General features: G+C 42.6%; 1 protein-coding gene and 1 pseudogene across 23 annotated transcripts in view; both read right to left on the reverse strand.

Annotated features, from left to right (window-relative positions):
* The window catches only part of KDM4C (lysine demethylase 4C), a 417412-nt gene that overhangs the window by 332299 nt on the left and 63928 nt on the right, over positions 1-21185 (reverse strand). Inside the window, exon 5 of one of the 23 annotated variants that reach the window (XM_065530584.2) lies at positions 9441-10588. The exons of the other annotated variants lie outside the window; for them this stretch is intronic. Coding sequence (XP_065386656.1) covers positions 10565-10588 — 24 coding nt within the window. The 3' untranslated portion in view covers positions 9441-10564. Of the gene's footprint in view, positions 1-9440; positions 10589-21185 lie in introns of those variants that run through there. 23 annotated transcript variants of the gene reach the window in all.
* On the reverse strand, positions 4830-6149 carry LOC141408659 (actin, cytoplasmic 2-like; annotated as a pseudogene).

Consider the following 21185-nt stretch of genomic DNA (forward strand, 5'->3'; position numbering starts at 1 on the left):
CTCTGTTGCCCAGGCTGGAGTGCAGTGGCGCAATCTCGGCTCACTGAAAGCTCTGCCTCCCGGGTTCACGTCATTCTCCTGCCTCAGCCTCCCAACTAGCTGGGACTACAGGCGCCTGTCACCACGCCCGGCTAATTTTCTGTATTTTTAGTAGAGACAGGGTTTCACCATGTTAGCCAGGATGGTCTCAATCTCCTAACCTCATGATCCGCCCGCCTCAGCCTTCCAGAGTGCTGGGATTACAGGTGTGAGCCACCGCACCCAGCCATTTCTTGATTTTTAAGGGTAAAAACACTTAAAATTTTTAAATAAAAAATACTCATTTTTAAGAATTTTAAAAAGACAAATTTGGCCAGGCGTAGTGGCTCACGCTTGTAAACCCATATCATTTTGGGAGGCCAAGGCAGGAGGACTGCTTGAGCCCAAGAGTTTTTGTTGTTGTTGTTGTTGTTGTTTTGAGATGGAGTCTCACTCTGTCACCCAGGTTGGAGTGCAGTGGCGTGATCTCAGCTCACTGCAAGCTCCGCCTCCTAGGTTCACGCCATTCTCCTGCCTCAGCCTCCCAAGTAGCTGGGACTACAAGTACCCACCACCACGCCCAGCTAATTTTTTGTATTTTTAGTAGAGATGGGGTGAGCCCAAGAGTTCAAAACCAGCCTGGGTAACAATAGTGGGACCCTATCTCTACCAGGGGAAAAAAAAAAAAAAATTGTCCAAAAAAAAAAAAAATAGCCAGGCGTAGTGGCACGTGCCTGTAGTCCCAGCTACTAGGGAAGCTGAGGTGGGGGAATGGTTTGAGCCCAGGAGGTCACGGCTGCAGGGAGCAATGATGGTGCTACTGCACTCTAGCCTGGGTAACAAAATGAGACCCTGTGTCAAAGGGAAAACAACAGACAAATTTATGCCTTTCTTCATTTGACTTGTATTATCCCGTTTTGGGACTCTTATCCAAGCCCAGACTAGAAGACTGTGTCTTTAAAGAAAAGACCATCCACCAAACTCTACTACTGTGCTGGCAACTTAAAGCTAGGCTAATATAAAATACTGCCACAAATTCATACAGCTGGAACAAGCCCTTGAAGTTTCAAAGGTAACGTGCATGGAGAAAAAAATAAAATTTGGTTAGTTCTTTAAAGATTTCAAAATTCAGTCCATTTCACACCACAATGTGTAGTCTTTTCTCCATAAAAGAAAATAGCCTTCTAATACCTAAATTGAAAGCTGTGGTCTACACTTTAAAATAGACTGAGGATTTCCCTGGATCTTTACACAGTAAGATTAGGCTCATATGGAGTACATTTTGCTTATAGTTAATTACAATGTTTGACATGATAGCTTTTTTGCTGCTTCTTTTTTATAAATGTTTTATATTCCCTAAATCTGTATTTTAAAATGAAACTATTTTCCCTTTTGCATTTTTATACATCAAATACCTACGATTTTACAGCAGTGCTTTGTGTTCTAGAATTCTCAACAATAACCATCATATAGCAAGTTTTGAAAGAAACAAAATAATTCTGCAGTGAAAGTGTCACAAAAAAAGATAAAGGCAAATATGAGTGCAAAAAGGACAGAGAAAAAAGGGGGAAAATGTACAGTCAAATAAAAGACTGCAGAGAGCTTGAGACTCCCACCTTGAGTCTAGACTACTGAGAGTGTGAAGTTAATGGAGTTTCCTGGTTCCAGGCAATCCTCTTGGGAGAAAAGAATCATACATTTAGATCCAGAATTATTCCACAAATTAAGATCAAGTCTAAGCATACAAACAAAGATCACTGTGCGTACCAGGAAAAAAGCCAACACCGCAGAGAGATAGCAGAAATAACGAACAAATTGTTCAGAACAGCCCCTCAGGTAGGACCATCAATACTGAATTGTCTTATTCTGTCATCAAGGAATAAGAAATGTTTAAAGAAATAAAAAATAGAATCACTAAGACAAGCAAAGAAAAATAAACTATTTGGAATGTCCAGTCCAACCTGAAGGGAGAGGTGAACTCAAAAAGAAATATATCATCATTAAACTAAAAACTCAGTGAAAGAGTTAAATAAGAGAAGCAGTTAACCAGTATTAACAAGCAAGAAAAGTAGTTAACCAGCAGATAATATTTAGGACATTAACATAGTACAGTACAGAAATACAATGAGATTGAAAGTCTGAAAGGTAAGTTAAGCAACACTGAGGATAGAATACCCAACATTATAAGACAGAATCTAATCAGTCCAGGAACAATGAGAAATAAAAAAAAAACTAAATAAATTAGTAAAAATCTATTAAAATTAAAATTAAAACATTTGTTCATTAAAAGATACTGTAAATAAGACAAACAAAATAGTGAAAAGAAAGGCCACAACTGGAGCAAATAATTCAACAAATATAACTGGCATAGTTTTTGGTATCCAGAATAAACAAAGAATTCCAAATTTTAAAAAAGCCAAACAATCTAATAGGAAAATAGAGGACAGTTCATAAAGACAGGAATATGAATGGCCGATAAAGACATGAAAAGATATTCTAAGCCATTTTTAATCAGAGAGGTGCAAATTCACATGACATATTTTACAGGCACAGGAATGACATCAAGTCATAATACATTAAGTGTGAAGACTGGATCAGCATGAAGAAGCTTTTAAAGCTGTTGGAAATGTTCTGCGACTAGACTGGTGATGGCTCCATGAAAATCACTGACATATACACTTAAAATGGGTGAATTTTGTATTATATAAATTATAGCTCAATAAAGCTGTCTTAATAATGATTATAAGCTGGGCACAGTAGCACATGCCTATAATCCTAATACTTTGGAAGGCCGAGGCAGGCAGTCACTCGAGCCCAGGAGTTTGAGATAAGCCTGGGCACCATGGCGAAACACCGTCTTGATAAAAAATATAAAAATTAGTCCAGTATGATGGTGCAAGCTTGTGGTCCCTGCTACTCAGGAGGCTGAGGTGGGAGGACCACTTGAGCCCAGGAATCTGAGGTTACAGTGAGCCAAGATCGCAGCATTGTACTCCAGCCTGGTTGACACGGCAAGACCCTGTCTCAAAAAAAAACAAAAATGATACGCAGTGCTAAAGGAATATAAAGTGATACAAACTCTTAGAAAAGCAATTCAACAGTATCTGGTAAAGTTAAACACTCTATGAGCCAGCATTTCCATTCCTACGTAAATACCTTCAAGAAACTTTTACACGTGTAGACCAGGTACCATGTATGGAATGTGTTCATAGCAGCAATATATATATATATATATATTTTTTTTTTTTTTTTTTTTTTTTTTGAGACGGAGTCTCGCTCTGTCGCCCAGGCTGGAGTGCAGTGGCCGGATCTCAGCTCACTGCAAGCTCTGCCTCCTGGGTTCACGCCATTCTCCTGCCTCAGCCTCCGGAGTACCTGGGACTACAGGCGCCCGCCACCTCGCCCGGCTAATTTTTTGTATTTTTTAGTAGAGACGGGGTTTCACCGTGTTAGCCAGCATGGTCTCCTGACCTCGTGATCCGCCCATCTCAGCCTCCCAAAGTGCTGGGATTACAGGCTTGAGCCACCGCGCCCGGCCTGCAATATTTATTTTTTAAAAAAAGAAATAAAGAAAATGTTCACTGGCAGCAGAATAAAAAGAGGTGTATATTCACAAAGTAGAATATTATACAGCAAAGAAAATGAATGAACATTACAATAACTTACAAAATAGTATGTATCAACTGGGAAATACTGTTGGGTGAAAAATCAAAGTCCCAGAAAACTACATAAAGTGATACTATTTTTAATAAGGTCAAAAGTACGCCAAACTAAACATATTGTGTTAAAATATGTGCATGCCTGAGAAAACTATTTTTTACAAAGTAAAAATCAAACACAAAATTCAGGCCACTCCAGAGTGACGGGAGTGGCATAGCAGGAAAGGACTACAAGGGAGTGGTCCCTGAGCAGTGTTGTTAATGTTGCAGTTGTTGACTGCTGGGTGAGTTTGGAATATTCAAAATCATTGTGCTTTAAAACTTAAATATTTTGCACATATATAATCAAATACTACATTTCAACAAGCTGATATTTTTTTTTTTTAATGACAGAGTCTTGCTCTGTCCCCCAGGCTGAAGTGCAATGGCATGATCTTGGCGCACTGCAACCTCCACCTCCCCGGTTCAAGCGATTCTTCCGCCTCAGCCTCCCGAGCAGCTGAGATTACAGGCACCCGCCATCATGCCCAGCTAATTCTGGGTTGTTGTTTTTTTCTTTTTTTGTAGAGACGGGGTTTCACTGTGTTGGCCAGGCTGGTCTTGAACTCCTGACCTCAGGTGATCCACCCGCCTCAGCCTCCCAAAGTGCTGTGATTACAGGCATGAGGCACCGCACCCGGTGATTTTTTTTTTAAGGTGTGCACTTTTATTCAACTGGTCTCAAGTCAATGTACAGGTAAGCCCTGGCTGCATACACCCACTCCCAGGGAGAACAAAAGCCTTCATACATCTCAAGTTGGGGGACAAAAGAGGGGGGCCACGAAGGCTGATCATTCAAAATAAAACAAAATAAAAAAGTATTAAGGCAAAGATTTTAAAAATTTTGCATTACATAAATCACATGAAACCTCCCCTGTGTGGACTTAGGACAGGACCGGGCCATTCTCCTTAGAGAGAAGTGGGGTGGCTTTTAGGAGGGCAAACAATTTCTTGTAACAATGCATCTCACGGTATTGGGAATGACTAGTAAAAAAAAGAACAATGTACAAACAAGAAACAAAGTCCTCGGCCACATTGTAGAACTTTGGGGGATGCTCGCTCCAACCAACTGCTGTCACCCCCCGTTCCAGTTTTTAAATCCTGATTCAAACCACAAAAACACAAAAACAAAAACAAAACAAAACAAAAACAAAACAAAACAAAAACAAATAAAGCCATGCCAATCTCATCTTCTTTTCTGCACAAGTTAGGTTTTGTCAAGAAAGGGTGTAACACAACTAAGTCACAGTCTGCCTAGAAGCATTTGGAAGATGGACGATGGAGCCAGACTCATCATACTCCTACTTGCTGATCCACACCTGCTGGAAGGTGGACAGTGAGGCCAGGATGCAGCCACCAATCCACACAGAGTGCTTGCGCTCGGGAGGAGCAATGATCTTGATCCTCATCGTGCTGGGCACCAGAGCGGTGATCTCCCTCTGCATCCTGCTGGCAACACTAGGGTACATGGTGGTGCTGCCAGACAGCACTGTGTTGGCATACAGGTCTTTGTGGATATCCACGTCACATTTCATAATGGAGTTGAAGGTAGTTTCATGGATGCCACAGGATTCTATGCCCAGGAAGGAAAGCTGTAAGAGTGCCTCGGGGCAGCAGGCCCACTCATTGCCAATGGTGATGACCTGGCCATCAGGCAGCTCGCAGCTCTTCTCCAGGGAGGAGCTGGAGGCCACCATGGCCATCTCCTGCTCGAAGTCCAGGGCAACACAGCACAGCTTCTCCTTGATGTCATGCATGAAATCCCACTCAGTGAGGATCTTCACGAGGTACTCAGTCAGGTCCCGGCCAGCCAGGTCCAGACACAGGATGGCGTCGGGGAGGGCATACCCCTCGTAGATGGGCACACTGTGGGTGACCCCATCACCGGAGTCCATCATGATACCAGTGGTACAGCCACAGGTATACAGGGACACACGGCCTGGATGGCCATGTACATGGCTGGGGTGTTGAAGGTCTCAAACATGATCTGGGTCATCTTCGTGCGGCTGGCCTTGGGGTTCAGGGGGACCTTGGTCACAGCATGGGGCTCCTCAGGAGCCACATGCAGCTCCTTATAGAAGGTGTGGTGCCAGGTCTTCTCCATGCCATCCCAGTTGGTGACGATGCCATGCTCGATGGGGCACTTCAGGGTCAGGATGCCTCCCTCTCCTGCTCTGGGCCTAGTCGCCCACATGGGAGTCCTTCTGACCCATGCCCATCATCACACCCTGGTGCTTGGGGTGCCACACGATGGAGGGGAAGACAGCCCGGGGGGCATCGTCGCCTGCGAAGCCACCCTTGCACATGCTGGAGTCATTGTTGACGATGGGCACAGCAATATCATCATCTATGGTGAGCTGGCAGCGGGTGTGGACAAGCGGCAGAGAAGCGAGGGCGAGGGTCTGTGCTCACAGGGCAGACGTGGTCTTGGCCAACAAGATGATTTTTAAAATCATGACAAAGAGACTATCGGCCAGATGCGGTGGCTCATGCTGTAATCTCAGCACTTTGGGAGCGGGCAGATCGCTTGAGCTCAGGAGTTTGAGATCAGCCTGGGCAACTTGGCAAAACCCTGCCTCTACTAAAAATACAATTAGCTGGCCATGGTGGCGCATGCCTGTAGTCCCAGCTTTTTGGGAGAATGAGGCACCAGAACTGCTTGAATCCAGAAGACGGAGGTTGCAGTGAGCCGAGATTGCCCCACTGCACTCCAGTCTAGGTGATAGAGCAAGACTCTGTCTTTTTAAAATTAAAAAAAAAAAAAAAAAAGGACTACTTCTTGAGTCATATCCCATGAGGTCACTTCTGTCCTGGCACCGCACACGGCAGGATCTTACTGACAAGAAGATAGTGGTATATTTCTCAAAAACAGCAGAAGCATTTTCTTAAGCAGTGACTCCTAAACAAACATTCTTCATGGCTCTGACAGATGTCAAAGAGTATAAATCGCAGGGCTGCAGGCTGGACAAACTTAAAATGGCAACCGCAGAACAGAATTCTTCAAAATTCTCTCAATCAGAATCAGCTGGTGAGTAACTAGCTCATTAAGGCCTGGAGACTTCTGTCTTGCTTTGCTTTAGTACTGCCACCTGCTGCAGCTAACGCTGACTCAGTACATAACAGGGAGCAGGCCCTGTATGAGGTGTTTTATTTATGTCACCTCATTTTGTCCTACCAGCTAAACACTACTATCAACTATTATCAACACTGTTTTATAAATGAGGGGACTGTAGCAAAGACAGATAACTTGCCAAGACCTCACAGCTCATAATCACAGGGCCGGGGTTCAAGCGTGAGAATGAAAATTCTAACCCATGCTGGCTCTATTGTTCCTGAAGCCACGTGGCCAAACGATCAACCAGAAAGTCAACTCTCACTACACACTTTTTATATAATCAGGGAGGGAGAAACTTCCCTCTATCTCCCAACACCTAGGAAAGTCAGTAATTTGGTAACTATATTTCCTATTTTTTTAAAACACTCCCTGTCAAGAAGATGTTTTAAAAAATACTGGCATAGAGGAAGTACAGGATATACTCACAGATATGCATTGTTTTTTTAAAAAAAACAAACTAAACAGAAATATTAATTTTATTTTACATATCTACATGTGGCTCTTGTAGAAAATCCTAAAGGGGACCCAAACCATATGACGCCCCTCTTTAAAGGAGACCAATTATCTCAACATTTACTAAAACAGTCATATCCCATGCTCAGAATCTGTCATTTTTACATATGAAAAATTTAAAACACAATAATCTATACTACTTTATGGCCAGGCACAGTGGCTCACGCCTGTAATCCCAGCACTTTGGGAGGCCGAGGCAAGCAGATCACCTAAGGTCAGGAGTTCAAGACCAGCCTGGCCAGCATGGTGAAACATCTCTACTAAAATGAAATATAAAAATTAGCCAGGCGTGGTGGTGGGCGCCTATAATCCCAGCTACTACAGAGGCTGAAGCAGGAGAATCCCTTGAACTCAGGAGGCAGAGGTTGTAGTGAGCTGAGATCGCGCCATTGCACTCTAGTTTAGGCGACAAGAGCAAAACTCCGCCTCCATAAAAAAAAAAAAGAAAAAGAAAAAGAATAATCTCTACTACTTTATTCATATTTTCCAGACTATTAAGCCCCTTGACAAATTCAACTTTTCTTTTTTTTTTTTTTTTGAGACAGAGTCTTGCTCTATCGCCCAGGCTGGAGTGCAGTAGCGCGATCTCGGCTCACTGCAAGCTCCGCCTCCCGGGTTCACGCCATTCTCCTGCCTCACCCTCTCAAGTAGCTGGGACTACAAGTGCCCGCTACCATGCCCGGCTAATTTTTTGTATTTTTTGAGGAGAGATGGGGTTTCACCGTGTTAGCCAGGATGGTCTCAATCTCCTGACCTTGTGATCCACCCGCCTCAGCCTCCCATATGGCTGGGATTACAGGCATGAGCCACCGTGCCCAGCCAATAAATTCAACTCTTTAAATTGTATATAATACAGTATAACACAGCATTACAAAGTCATCGTGGCTTGTAATAAACTTTTATGGCAGAGACTGCCTAAGTACTCAGGATCTAGTTTCACCTTCCTTAATAACGAACCTCATTTAATAGAAAGAGCAATATAGCTGAATGAAAACTGCATTTCCAGCTTCTCTTACAGCTAAGGATGGTCATAGTACAGGGTTCTGGCCAACGAAAGGTGAGCAGTCATCGCTGAGTAGAGCTCCCAGGAGACAGCTTGGAAGGGCTACCTCAGCAGGCACAAGCCCTTTGTGCCCTTCGCTCTCACTCCCTCTTCCTTCCGTAAGACATTCAGACACAATTATTGGGCTTAGGCATCTACCAGGAGAACATGAAGGTAAAGATCTCATCATAGGCTGGCACAGTGGCTCACGCCTATAATCCCAGCACTTTGGGAGGCCGAGGCGGCTGGATTACCTGAGGTCAGGAGTTCGAGACCAGCCTGGCCAACATGGTGAAACCCCATCTCTACTAAAAATACAAAAATTAGCCAGGCGTGGTGGCACACACCTGTAATCCCAGCTACCCGGGAGGCTGAGGCAAGAGAATTACTTGAGCTAGGGAGGCAGAGAATGCAGTAAGCCAAGATCATGCCACTGCACTCCAGCCTGGCCAACAGAGTGAGGCTCCGTCTTAAAAAAAAAAAAAAAAAAGATCTCATCATAAAGAAAGCAGAAGAATTGAGGAGTACGGGTCTATAATGACATCATAGTCCAACACACTGGCCCTAGGCTACTTACCTCAAATTTTTACACAAAAGAAAACTAAATGCCCAATTTGTTTCAGCCACTGATTCTGAGGTCTTTATTACCGGCAGCAGGATAATGTCTAACTGATATATTTCTTCGTTAGTAAACAAATCCACAGATCCCCACTTCCCCCACTGACTAGTGGATTAAAATAAGAAAAAAAAATAACAGAATCCACAACACTAATGTGACCCAACAAAAGGAAAAGTGAATACCACTTAATTCTTGAATGGTAGCCAAGTATGGGCTGCACTTGAGCCTTTTCTTAACCACTAATACCTGGAAAATTCCAGTTTAAATAAAGAATATACCTGTTCTTCCCAATTCCTCTATACCACTCTGTGATGTTTCCTTCAGTTTCTCCCAGTTGTTTGTTTTCTCCACCTTGCTTCATTTTCTCTACAGCTGCTATTTCTTAAAGCAATGTCAGATTTAACACACTCTCATAACACATGGCAGAGGGCTGGTGCTATTGAGTATCCCTTTTATTCTTCATAAAGAAAAACAGCCTAAGGTATTTCTAGTGGCCTCATTTTCATTCTTCATTCTTCACAGAATAAAATTCTGGATCATACACATAGGCACATTATTCCTTCAATGGAAAAGGAAAACTAACAATAATTTTCCTGAATATTAAACCATACGTCATCGTTACAGGACATTTGGAAAGTAAACTTTAAAATATCAAACATATAAATCTGCAAAGAAGAGAAAACCATTTCATCACTTTAGTGACATCTTTCTCTTAAAAACTTGTTGTAACTAGCATATATTTAGAATCAGACTCCTGGCATTCATAACTCTAACTCTGCACCAGTGACCCCCAAAAGCCCACTGACAGCTGGTGACTTATTTTGAGGAAACCATACTAGGATGCTGGGGTGTGGGAAGCAGCTCCACGACCTCCCTCATCTCAGCCAGACCTGCTGCTCTCTACCCTTGGGCAAGTGGATGAATTATGAGGGAGACTGTAAGCAATACTGGAAATCCAGAGTGGGCATTCCAAAATCTTGGAGATATATCTATACACGGTTATCCTGGTTTCCTCACATACCATTGTATTACAAACATTTTCTTAACATTTACTTTATTGTACATATTACCTCATGGCTTTAACAATTTGTATCTGTACTTCTCCTTTGTGACATGTAAGTTGTTTTACTTTTTTTGCTGTAGTAAGAAAAACACTAAAAAATAAAATTTGGTACCGAAACATTGTCCCATATATTTGATCATCTGCAAAACAGATTCTAGGAGAAGTTATAGATGAATGGTTCCTTTCTGACAAGAATTACTTGAATCTTTCTACTCTATTTGTAAATTCCCCCTAGGAAAAAAATCACAGGCTTTTATATCTTACAAAATTATAATAAAGATAAAATTTAAATTATCTTCACATTCCTTTTATGAAATGGAAAACAGCAGGCCCAAAGCAGGAACTGGGCTTCCAACAGATGCTCCTTATCAAAGCCCTTCTGTAAATCTGCAGGCAAGGCTGGGTTGCAGGGGAAATGCCCTTCTGACCGGTAGAGGCCTCAACAGACACCAATCCAAGATAAGAAGAGCTCCAGAGTATACACAGTGTTCAAGCTTTAACCATCCTTCCTGGTGACTATCTGAAAGAGTAGAGAGAGAATAGGAAAGGGGGGTCCTCCCAGCTCTGCCACTAAGTAGGAGTCATCTATGATAAACCCTAACATTCAGTCTGAGCTTCCTCATCTATCAATGTGTTGACTATTATACCAGATCATCTCCAAAATTCTTTCCAGCTGAAATTGTCAATGACTTTATGTTCACCAGCCAAATTCAGCACTAAAACTCTCACTTTTCACCTGAGTTTCATGTTCTTTCTCCTTCAGTAATTCTCACTGCTGTGTCCCTAATACTTTCCCACAGAAATCTGCCCCTCAAGGCAGCATGCCAATCATCCAGAATTCACAAAATAGGCTCAGCTTCCTCATCCCTCACCTTGCTCACCGTGCCTAACGTCCATAATGCCCTAATGCCCTGTATTCTCATTACAATCTTGTGGACTATGCCAGTGCCCAGTAATCTTCACCTCTTTACACTCCTACTGTGCATAGTAATCGTGCCATCCACCAGGCTTCCGCCCATATAGTGTGTGTTGTTTATCCCTCAGGGAAACCACTTATGACTCTCGAGCTAACCAGTGAGCTCCTTGCACTGGCCAATACCTACCATTGCTGACACGTCTCACAACCCCATTGATCACTCAGAGTGGTCCTCCACATATATTCGTTGATTTATCAATTTACTAGTTTATTAAACATTTACGTATATTTCAACTGCGAAGTTTAACAGTCAAGAGGTAGAGAAGAGTGAAAAGAGAAATGACCAGTTCTACTCACATCCTATCCAACTCGATTTTTCTTTTTTTTTAGACCGAGTTTCGATCTTGTTGCCCAGGCTGGAGTGCAATGGCGCGATCTCGGCTCACCACAACCTCCACCTCCCAGGTTCAAACAATTCTCCTGCCTCAGCCTCCTGAGTAGCTGGGATTACAGGCACGTGCCACCACGCCCAGCTAATTTTATATTTTTAGTAGAGACGAGGTTTCTCCACATTGGCCAGGCTGGTCTCGCACTCCTGACCTCAGGTGATCCACCCACCTCAGCCTCCCAAAGTACTAGGATTACAGGCACGAGCCACCATACCTGGCCCCAACCCAACCCAAATTTTTAAACTATGTCTGACAGAAGATCAGACAGTCTCTTTTTTTTTTTTTTTGAGACGGAGTCTCGCTCTGTAGCCCAGGCTGGAGTGCAGTGGCCGGATCTCAGCTCACTGCAAGCTCCGCCTCGCGGGTTCACGCCATTCTCCTGCCTCAGCCTCCCGAGTAGCTGGGACTACAGGCACCCGCCACCTCGCCCGGCTAGTTTTTTTTGTATTTCTTAGTAGAGACGGGGTTTCACCGTGTTATCCAGGATGGTCTCGATCTCCTGACCTCGTGATCCACCCGTCTCGGCCTCCCAAAGTGCTGGGATTACAGGCTTGAGCCACCGCTCCCGGCCGATCAGACAGTCTCTATGTGAACATTCCAAGGTCAGTATTTCCTTACCTCAAGTGGCAGCCCAATCTGCTCTGGGGCAGATGCATTCCTTAGAAACTTATTCCAGAGATGGCCGGGCGCAGTGGCTCACACCTGTAATCCCAGCACTTTGGGAGGCCGAGGCGGGTGGATCACAAGGTCAGGAGATCGAGCCCATCCTGGCTAACACAGTGAAACCCCGTCTCTACTAAAAATACAAAAAATTAGCCAGGTGTGGTGGCGGGCGCCTGCAGTCCCAGCTACTCGGGAGGCTGAGGCAAGGGAATGGCGTGAACCTGGGAGGCGGAGCTTGCAGTGAGCCGAGGTCGTGCCACTGCACTCCAGCCTGGGGGACAGAGCGAGACTCCATCTCAAAAACAACAACAACAAAAAAGAAACTTATTCCAGAGACAGATTGAATTTTCCCACAGCGATCCCACCTAACCTTCTTACTTGCACCATTCTCAGGGGCAACAACCACATGGGCTTTAACTGCTCTTGCAACAACTCCTGCACCATCCCAGCTGTGCAGCTCTGGCAATGCTCCTCTGAAAACACAGTTTCCAGAACTAACAGAAACATTGTGGATGCAATGTGACCAGTAAAGCTGTCTTTCCATCACCTCCCGTCTGGATGACAACTTTTGGGGTCATGTGAGCTGACTTGCTTCACTGAAGAGCAGCCATAACATGCTAGCAGATAAATGAGTTGTGATTACCTAGAAGCCTTATTTCACAGAACTAAAACCTGAAAGTCACAATCCTACAAGCCAATAGCTCTCTTTCTGCATCAAAACCTGTCTAGGATGACATGTTTGCCTTGGATGTGAAATTTAGGCAGTTAGTGTTCTGGCTTTGAACGATTTGTTATTTCAAAGTAAATGATATCCTGACATGATAAAAATACAAAATGGAAAGGAATTCTCCTGGTGACTCAAACCGTTTAAACTGTTTTACCTCATTTGGAAACCCACAGCCTCAAATAAATTTGCTGTCCAAGAGCACCATCTGGTGGATAGAGGTATTTAAGCTACTCCATTGAGGGAAGAGGGAAAAAAGTCTATAGGTTAAATGCCACTATGCCTAGCACCTTGGTGTGAAAAGATTCCCATGCCTCGCCAACAGATTTCTTATAAAGGAGCTCTTGATTTGACAAAATTCTAATACAAAAGAAATCTGGAACTGACAAAAATTCACTGTTATTGAATTTAGTTCATCTTCTTAAAGAAATATTGCTTATCATAAAGTAAACATTTCTGAGCCGGAAGGAACAAGAGACAGCAGTTAATTCAATTTCTTCCCCTTGTAGATGAAGACTATGAGGAAAAGAGAGAGCTTTCCTGAAAGTCACAGCTAGGAATGGCAAACACTGATTATATACAAAAACAGGTCAAATATTCTGTGCTGTTTAATAACGCCTTCTATCTCAAGAAGCTGCAGAAGAAAGGCAGAAAATGGGGCAGTGGGTGTCTGTGCAAGGTGCCTCTCTCTCAGGTTAGCAGTGATCGGGCCACCCACTGTGGACTGTGCCCTGCCCCACACTGACCAACACAAGACCAGGAGCTGTCATACGCTCCCTCCTCCACCCACCCACACCCTTCATGTTAAGATTTATCTGCTTTCCTCTACCTGTGAAAACCAACCTGCCAATAAAAACAATAAAAATAAGATAAATTTTCTTTTTTTTTTCTTTTGAGATGGAGTTTCACTCTGTCACCCAGGCTGGAGTGCAGTGGTGCAATCTCAGCTCATTGCAACCTCCGCCTCCCAGGTTCAAGCGATTCTCCTGCCTCAGCCTCCCCAGTAGCTGAAACTACAGGTCCCTGCCACCATGCCTGGCTAATTGTTTGTATTTTTAACAGAGACAGGGTTTCGCCATGTTGGCCAGGCTGCTCTCGAACTTCTGACCTCAGGTGATCCACCCACCTCAGCCTCCCAAAGAGCTGGGATCACAGGCATAAGCCACCGCGCCCAGCCAAGTAAGATAAATTTCCAATCATCTTGCTGAAGAACATCTATCATCGTGGGAAAGCATTCACAATGGGTCAAATGGAAGGGGGATAAAACTATGTTTACTGTACTATAAAAATTGTTTTTACATGCAATTATGCAGCATTTAACTGTTTTTTTCGTAGAAAAAAAACAGTGGAAGGAAATATACAAAACAGTTTTGATAGCTGCTTTCTCTGAATGCCAGGATTGAGTGATTTTCATTTTCTCTCCTATGTAATATCTTCCCATATTTTTCACATGTAATGTTTATATTAACAAAAAGGTAACTTTTACCTTAAAGGGGTGTAATTTATACTTATAGATTACAAAGAAAACTAAAAACAGAAAATGGAAAGAGGACACCAACCACCCATCCACCTAGTACAAGCACAGCCAAAAAAAAAAAAAAAATTTCCCCAGCTCAAGGAAAAATATACCATATAAGACATTTATTTTTATTTTAAGATTCTCCACAAAAAATCTTAAGATTACAGGCACAGTGGCTCATGCCTATAATCCCATAACTTTGAGAGGTGGAGGGAGGAAGATCACTTGAAGCCAGGAGTTTGAGATTGGCCTGGGCAATATAGTGAAATCCCATCTCTACAAAAAATACAAAAAACTAGCTGGGCATGGAGGTGCACACGTATAGTCCCAGCTACTCAGCAGGCTGAGATGGAAGGATCACCTGAGCCCGGGAGGTGGAGGTTGCAGTGAGCTGTGATGGTGACACTGCACTGCAGCCTGTGCAATGGAGAGAGACCTTGTCTTAAAAGAGAGAGAGAAATAAAAAAAAAGATTTGCCACAATATTTTTCAAACTTTTAAATTTTATATCATTTTTCCATTAATAAGTACCTGAAGATAACAAAAGTAATAGGCTAGCAAATTAATATTAAAGAAAAATCTTGGCGGTACAATTTCTTTAAAATATGTTCTATATTTTGAGATGCAGAGACATGAGTTCATATGTTGTCCACTTGTAAAATTTTGCCTGGTTTATAAGACAAAACACAGGACATGATGTGCCCCAGAGAACTCCATGGCTTCCAGTTTGAGAACCACTGTCTCTGAAGGTGATTCATTATTTGAGACACATATCAGGAATGCAGTTACCTGAAGGCCAATAAATAAAGATAGAACATAGTTACCTTGCCCTAAGATCTATGCATCATCTATGTGCAATAGATAACTCCAGAGAAGTCATCTTTTGCTAAGTATCTTACAGAAGCAGTTGTCAAGGTGTTTTCTGAGGACCACCAGGAGACACGCAGACCCTGTCAGAGGGTCTGTGACATCAAAACTATTTTCAAAATTATACCAGAACATTAGTACATTAGTATTTGCCTTTTTCACTCTCATGAGTATAGAGTTTTCCAGAAGCTATAGGACATATGACCTTATAACAGATTAAATGTAAAAGCTGATATAAAAATCCAGCAATCTTTTTTTTTTTTTTTTTGAGACGGAGTCTCACTCTGGTTGCCCAGGCTGAAGTGCAATGGCATGATCTCAGCTCACTGCAACCTCCGCCTCTCAGGTTTGAGCAATTCTCCTGCCTCAGCCTCTCGAGCAGCTGGAACTACAGGTGCACACTATCATGCCTGGCTAATTTTTGTGTACTTTTAGTAGAGACAGGGTTTCACTATGTTGGCCAGGCTGGTCTCGAACCCTTGCCTTAGCCTCCCCAAAGTGCTGGGATTATGGGCGTGAGCCACTGTACTCGGCCACAATCTTCTATTAAGCTAGACATAAGAGATTTGAAAAATGTAAACTAATGTGACTCTTCTTACTAATTTTTTAATTGGGAAAATAGTCACCTTTTCTTTTTCTGTCTGCTCCCCTCCATCCTATAGTCACCTTGTATAAAATAATATATGTTGATATGTAATGGATTGTTTTAAAGAATTAACTATTTTTTTAAATATTCTCTTAATTTCCTTTTTTTTTTTTTTTTTGCATGAGCCACCGTGCCTGGCCTGAATTTCTAATACAATAAAAAAGAATAGATATAACCTCCTTAAATGAAAGTTATTTGAGGTTCACAATAATTATTATGATTGTAACAGGGCCTTAAGACTGAAAAGTTTGAGAACTACTGTCTTGGAGTAATAGAGTTCAGAAAAATGCCCACTGGGGAAGGTCACCTCAACCCTCCTCATCCTTCTCATCCAAAGCCCTCCCCAAGTCTCTTGCTGTAACCAGACCATCTTGTTGTAGTCTGTTGTTAGATCACACTATTTTTCAAAGCTATTTTTTCTATGCCATGCACTCATCAGACACTATGCCAGAGACTGGAGCTAGAGAGTACATGAGAAATAACACCTGTCACCAATGAACTCAGAGTCTACTGCAGAAGAAATAGCCATGAAAAGAAATGCCACAAAAATAAATACAAGTAACCTTCATCTTCTGTTACCATTTTCCAAATACATGCTATAATAATTTTTTTACCCAATATTCACTGTCCAAAGTAAAGACTCTCTATGATGGTGTCCACCAACACAACTGTTTCAGTTGTATACAAATCTAGGTCAGAGAATATAGTCTGCAGCTAAGTTGTATCTCAGATGTTTTCCCAAAAGGAATATGCCTAGCACCCATATTAAATAAATTGGCATCACTGCTGTCATCTTCCCATCAGTGAGTGAAAATGTCTCCTGAAAAAGTAGAAAACCCCGAGGAGAAAGTAAGTGAGCATATGAGACCTACAGAAGACTATGAAGAGTTGGAAATGATGGCACGTACTGAAGGAAGGAGGCCCATCAGATATTAACTTGACATGTCCCAAACTCTTCAACATAGCAGAGTTGCTCCTGAAGAGCTTCACCATGTGACTCAAAATTTTGAAAAACCAGAGAAATTCCTTTTGCAGTGGACTCACAGCCATTCTCAGGGTAGGAGACCAATGATTATCAGGCTGGTACAGGAAAGGTTGGGGGACACCTTTGGAGATCTGGAGGCAGCAGCAATGAAGGAGCAACATGATTCAGTGAAGGAGCTGAGTTTCAAAGCAAGTGCAAAATGGTCTGAAAGATCCAACAACAGTGTAAGATAGCAGAAATTGAAGGTAACAGGTAGGGCAGCATCCCCTCACAGTGAAGTGTGGCTGTCTTCCTCCAGTGACCTGCAGAAAACTATCGCCAAAGATGGTTACACACACAGGAAATTCTCAGTCTTTATGAAATGCTATCCCATAGGTTTATTACAGAATCCAAAGGCTAAATTGCTCCATGGGTACTCTGACAATGAGGATAAGCTACCCCCTTTTGGTGCAAAACATTGGTTCAAAGGGGCCACTGAAGACTGCCCTGTATGTTATGCTATGAGGCATTCAAACTAGAGAGCCAGCACGATGGAGGATAGAGATGAGGATTAGGGGAGGAGCTATGTGTCACCACTCAGCAAACGGAAACTCTTACAAAGACGACTTGAATACACACAGGAGGTTCATCTAGGGTTATAGATTATGAAGATAATAGCATGAGCAAAACATGTGGAACTTCATTTTATACCTCTATTTAATGAAGCATTATCATTAGAAGAATCATCATTATGCTATACAATAGGTATTGCTAGAAATGCAGCCCAAAATAGCATAGAATACAAGCCTGATGATCTTTTGTCACTGCACTAACGTAGGTAATGTTGATGTCTATTCTTAGCTCTCACACACAGAAAAAAAGAGATGCAGCTCTGCCTTCAAAGGTCAGTGCAGGTGTACATGGCTACTGGCCATCTCAGCAATGTTATACCTTCTGTCTTTTCTACAGACATCTGCTGACTTGCAGGTCCTTTAGCCAAATCTTATCACCCCACCAAGTTACAGGACTTTTTTTTCTCTCTGTCCCTCTTTTATCTTTATCTTTGTGTGTTTTGTTTCCCAAAGAAACTCTCATACTGCTTCTAACAGAGGGCTAAGTATTCTAATGTAAAGGAAGTTAACAAAGGCTAATTAAAACTCCATTGGCAGAACAGCCCTTAGTGAAACATAACAAAAAAAAAATTCAGATCTTAAGTTCCTTATGTGTATGTACTGTTTCCAAAGAATCATCTAAGACTTAACCCAGGACCAAAGATGGCTCTATTTCTAAGATCTTTTTCTAACTACAGAAGGTTCCTGAAATCACTAAACACTCCAATTTCTTTCTTGCAAGGAATCAATGCAGTCAATTATATTAATCTCATCCTCCTGAGAATATTCAAATTTTTTTATATCCCATCTATCTCAAAAAGGATTTGTACACCCTTCCCCAAGAACAAATAATTGTCCTCTATGTAAGGGGCTGACAAACATTTTCTGCAAAGAAATAGTAAATATATTAGGCATTGAAGGCCATATAATCTCTGTCACAACTAACTCACCTCTGCCACTGTAGTGCAAAAATACATAATATGCAAATGAAAAAGTAAGACTGGGCTCCAAGAAAGTTTTATTACAAAAACCAGCGAAAGGCAGAACTTGACAGCCAAACCCTACTCTTCATATATACCCAAAGGCTGGATTCACCCCATGCCTTTGAGAGTCTTCGTGTTTTGGTTTTAAAAATAATAACTTGCTTAAGTTGTGTTACTGTTGCCATAGGTTACCACCCATGGTGTTCAGATTTTTTAGTATAACCTAAGGAAATCAAGCTCTAAAAGCAGCAGCAGAATAAAAGAGGGGCCAGCCAGGCACAGTGGCTCATGCCTGTAATCCCAGCACTTTGGGAGCCCAAGGCAGGCAGATCATTTGAGGCCAGGAGTTCAAGACCAGCCTGGCCAACATGGCGAATCATTGTCTCTGCTAAAAATACAAAAATTAGCCAGGTGTGGTGGCAAGCACCTGTAATCCCAGCTACTCGGGAGGCTAAAGCAAGAGAACTGCTTGAACCCGGGGGGCGGAGGTTGAGATCGGGCCACTGCACTCTACCCTAGACGACAGAGCACACTCCATCTCAAAAAAAAAAAAAAAGAATGAGAGGCCAAGACATGATAAAAGGTTAATATCCAGAATCTACAAAGAACTCAAACAAATTTACAATAAAAAAGCAACCCCATCAAAAAGTTGTCAAAGGATATGAACAGACACTTCTCAAAAGAAGACATCTATGCAGCCAACAGACACATGAAAAAAATGCTCATCATCACTGGTCATCAGAGAAATGCAAATCAAAACCACAATGAGATACCATCTCACACCAGTTAGAGTGGCGATCATTAAAAAGTCAGGAAACAACAGATGCTGGAGAGGATGTGGAGAAATAGGAATGCTTTTACACTGTTGGTGGGAGTGTAAATTAGTTCAACCATTGTGGAAGACAATGTGGCGATTCCTCAAGGATCTAGAACTAGAATTACCATTTGACTCAGCCATCCTGTAGCAGGACAAGCGGCAGACAAAACCCCTCAGACACCGAGTTGTAGAAGGAAGGGCTTTATTCAGCTGGGAGCATCGGCAAGCTACCGTCTTAAAATCCAAGCTCCTCGAGTGCACAATTTCTGTCCCTTTTAAGGGCTCACAACACTAAAGATTTCACATGAAAGGGTCGCGATTGATTGAGCATTCTAGGGGGTACGTGACAGGGGTTTCATGCACTGGTAGTCAGCGTGAAACAGAACAGAGCAGGGAGTTTCATGGTGTTCTTCCATACAATGTCTGGAATCTATGGATAACATCAGTTGCTAAGTCATAAGTTGATTTTCAACTACCAGGTTTAGGCCAGGCAGGCCCAGGCCTGGTTTCAGGTCTGGTTTTGGATCTGGTGCCTAGTGCCGGGCTGCCTGCCTTTGGTTTCACTTCCTTTTTTATTCTTAAAACAGGTACTGAGTATAAAACTATATAAAATAATGTGAGAGAGTCTCTCTCTTCCCTCAATCCCATTACTGGGTATATACCCAAAGGATTATAAATCATGCTACTATAAAGACATGTGCACACGTATGTTTACTGTGGCACTATTCACGACAGCAAAGACTTGGAACCAACCCAAATGTCCATCAATTATAGACTAGATTAAGAAAATGTGGCACATATACACCATGGAATACTATGCAGCCATAAAAACGGATGAGTTCATGTCCTTTGCAGGGACGTGGATGAAACTGGAAACCATCATTCTCAGCAAACTATCACAAGGACAGAAAACCAAACACCACATGTTCTCACTCATAGGTGGGAATTGAACAATGAAATCACCTGGACACAGGGCAGGGAACATCACACACCGGTGCCTGTGGTGGGGGGTGAGGGCTGGGGGAGGGATAGCATTAGGAGAAATATCTAATGTAAATGATGAGTTGATGGGTGCAGCAAACCCACATGGCACATGTATACCTATGCATCAAACCTGCATGTTGTGTACATGTATCCTAGAACTTAAAAGTATAATTTAAAAAATAAAAATAAAAAAGAGAGGTCAAGACTCAAGCCAGGGGATTTCCAGACCCTTCTCCCTCTCCTGTCAAGGATGACTACTCTGATCTAGTCCTTCATGTACACCCTCACCCCTAATTCCTGTGCTATAGCCCAGCTTGGATCAAAACTACCATGGTAGCTTCTCTGCTCCTTAAAAGATTTGCCTGGGGCTAAGAGACAAAATTCAGAGTCTAGAACAAAGTAGGTGGGGCTGCTGTGGGGCCATGGGTCAGATCCATGACCCAGGCCCACAGCCCTGATTCAGGCCTCTCCCATATGCCACAGCTGCTATTCAAGTTTTGTCTCATCCTCCTATGCTCCTGCTCAGCAAACAACCTACAATTTCAGCAAAAATACTGAGACTATTAGCTATGGTTTCACCCTTCAATTTACCTAGCTCCAGTCCCACCTTTCACTCTCTCTCCTTTCACTGGAACTTACTCATCAAGGCCAAGTTCAGATGTCCTCCCCACTCCAGAAAGTCTTACTTGAATGCAGGCCTGCTCATACTATCTCTCCTGCAGGCTGCAAAGATTCAAGACCACTGCACCAACTGTCCCTCCACCCCACTAAGTCTATGAACTACTTGAGAAGCAGGATTCGTATCCATCTTTGCACCTTGCACAAATTACTTCTCTTATCTCTCCACACCCTCTCCAAGAACTCCCACCCCACCAAACAAAGGCTACGATTTTCTTACCACTCTTTTAAGATTAAGGGAAATAGCTACCATTAGAAATTCAAGGAAAAAGTAAACTGCAATTTGATGACTCTCTA

The sequence above is a fragment of the Macaca fascicularis genome, chromosome 15 (assembly GCF_037993035.2).
Source record: "Macaca fascicularis isolate 582-1 chromosome 15, T2T-MFA8v1.1".
NCBI lineage: Eukaryota > Metazoa > Chordata > Mammalia > Primates > Cercopithecidae > Macaca > Macaca fascicularis.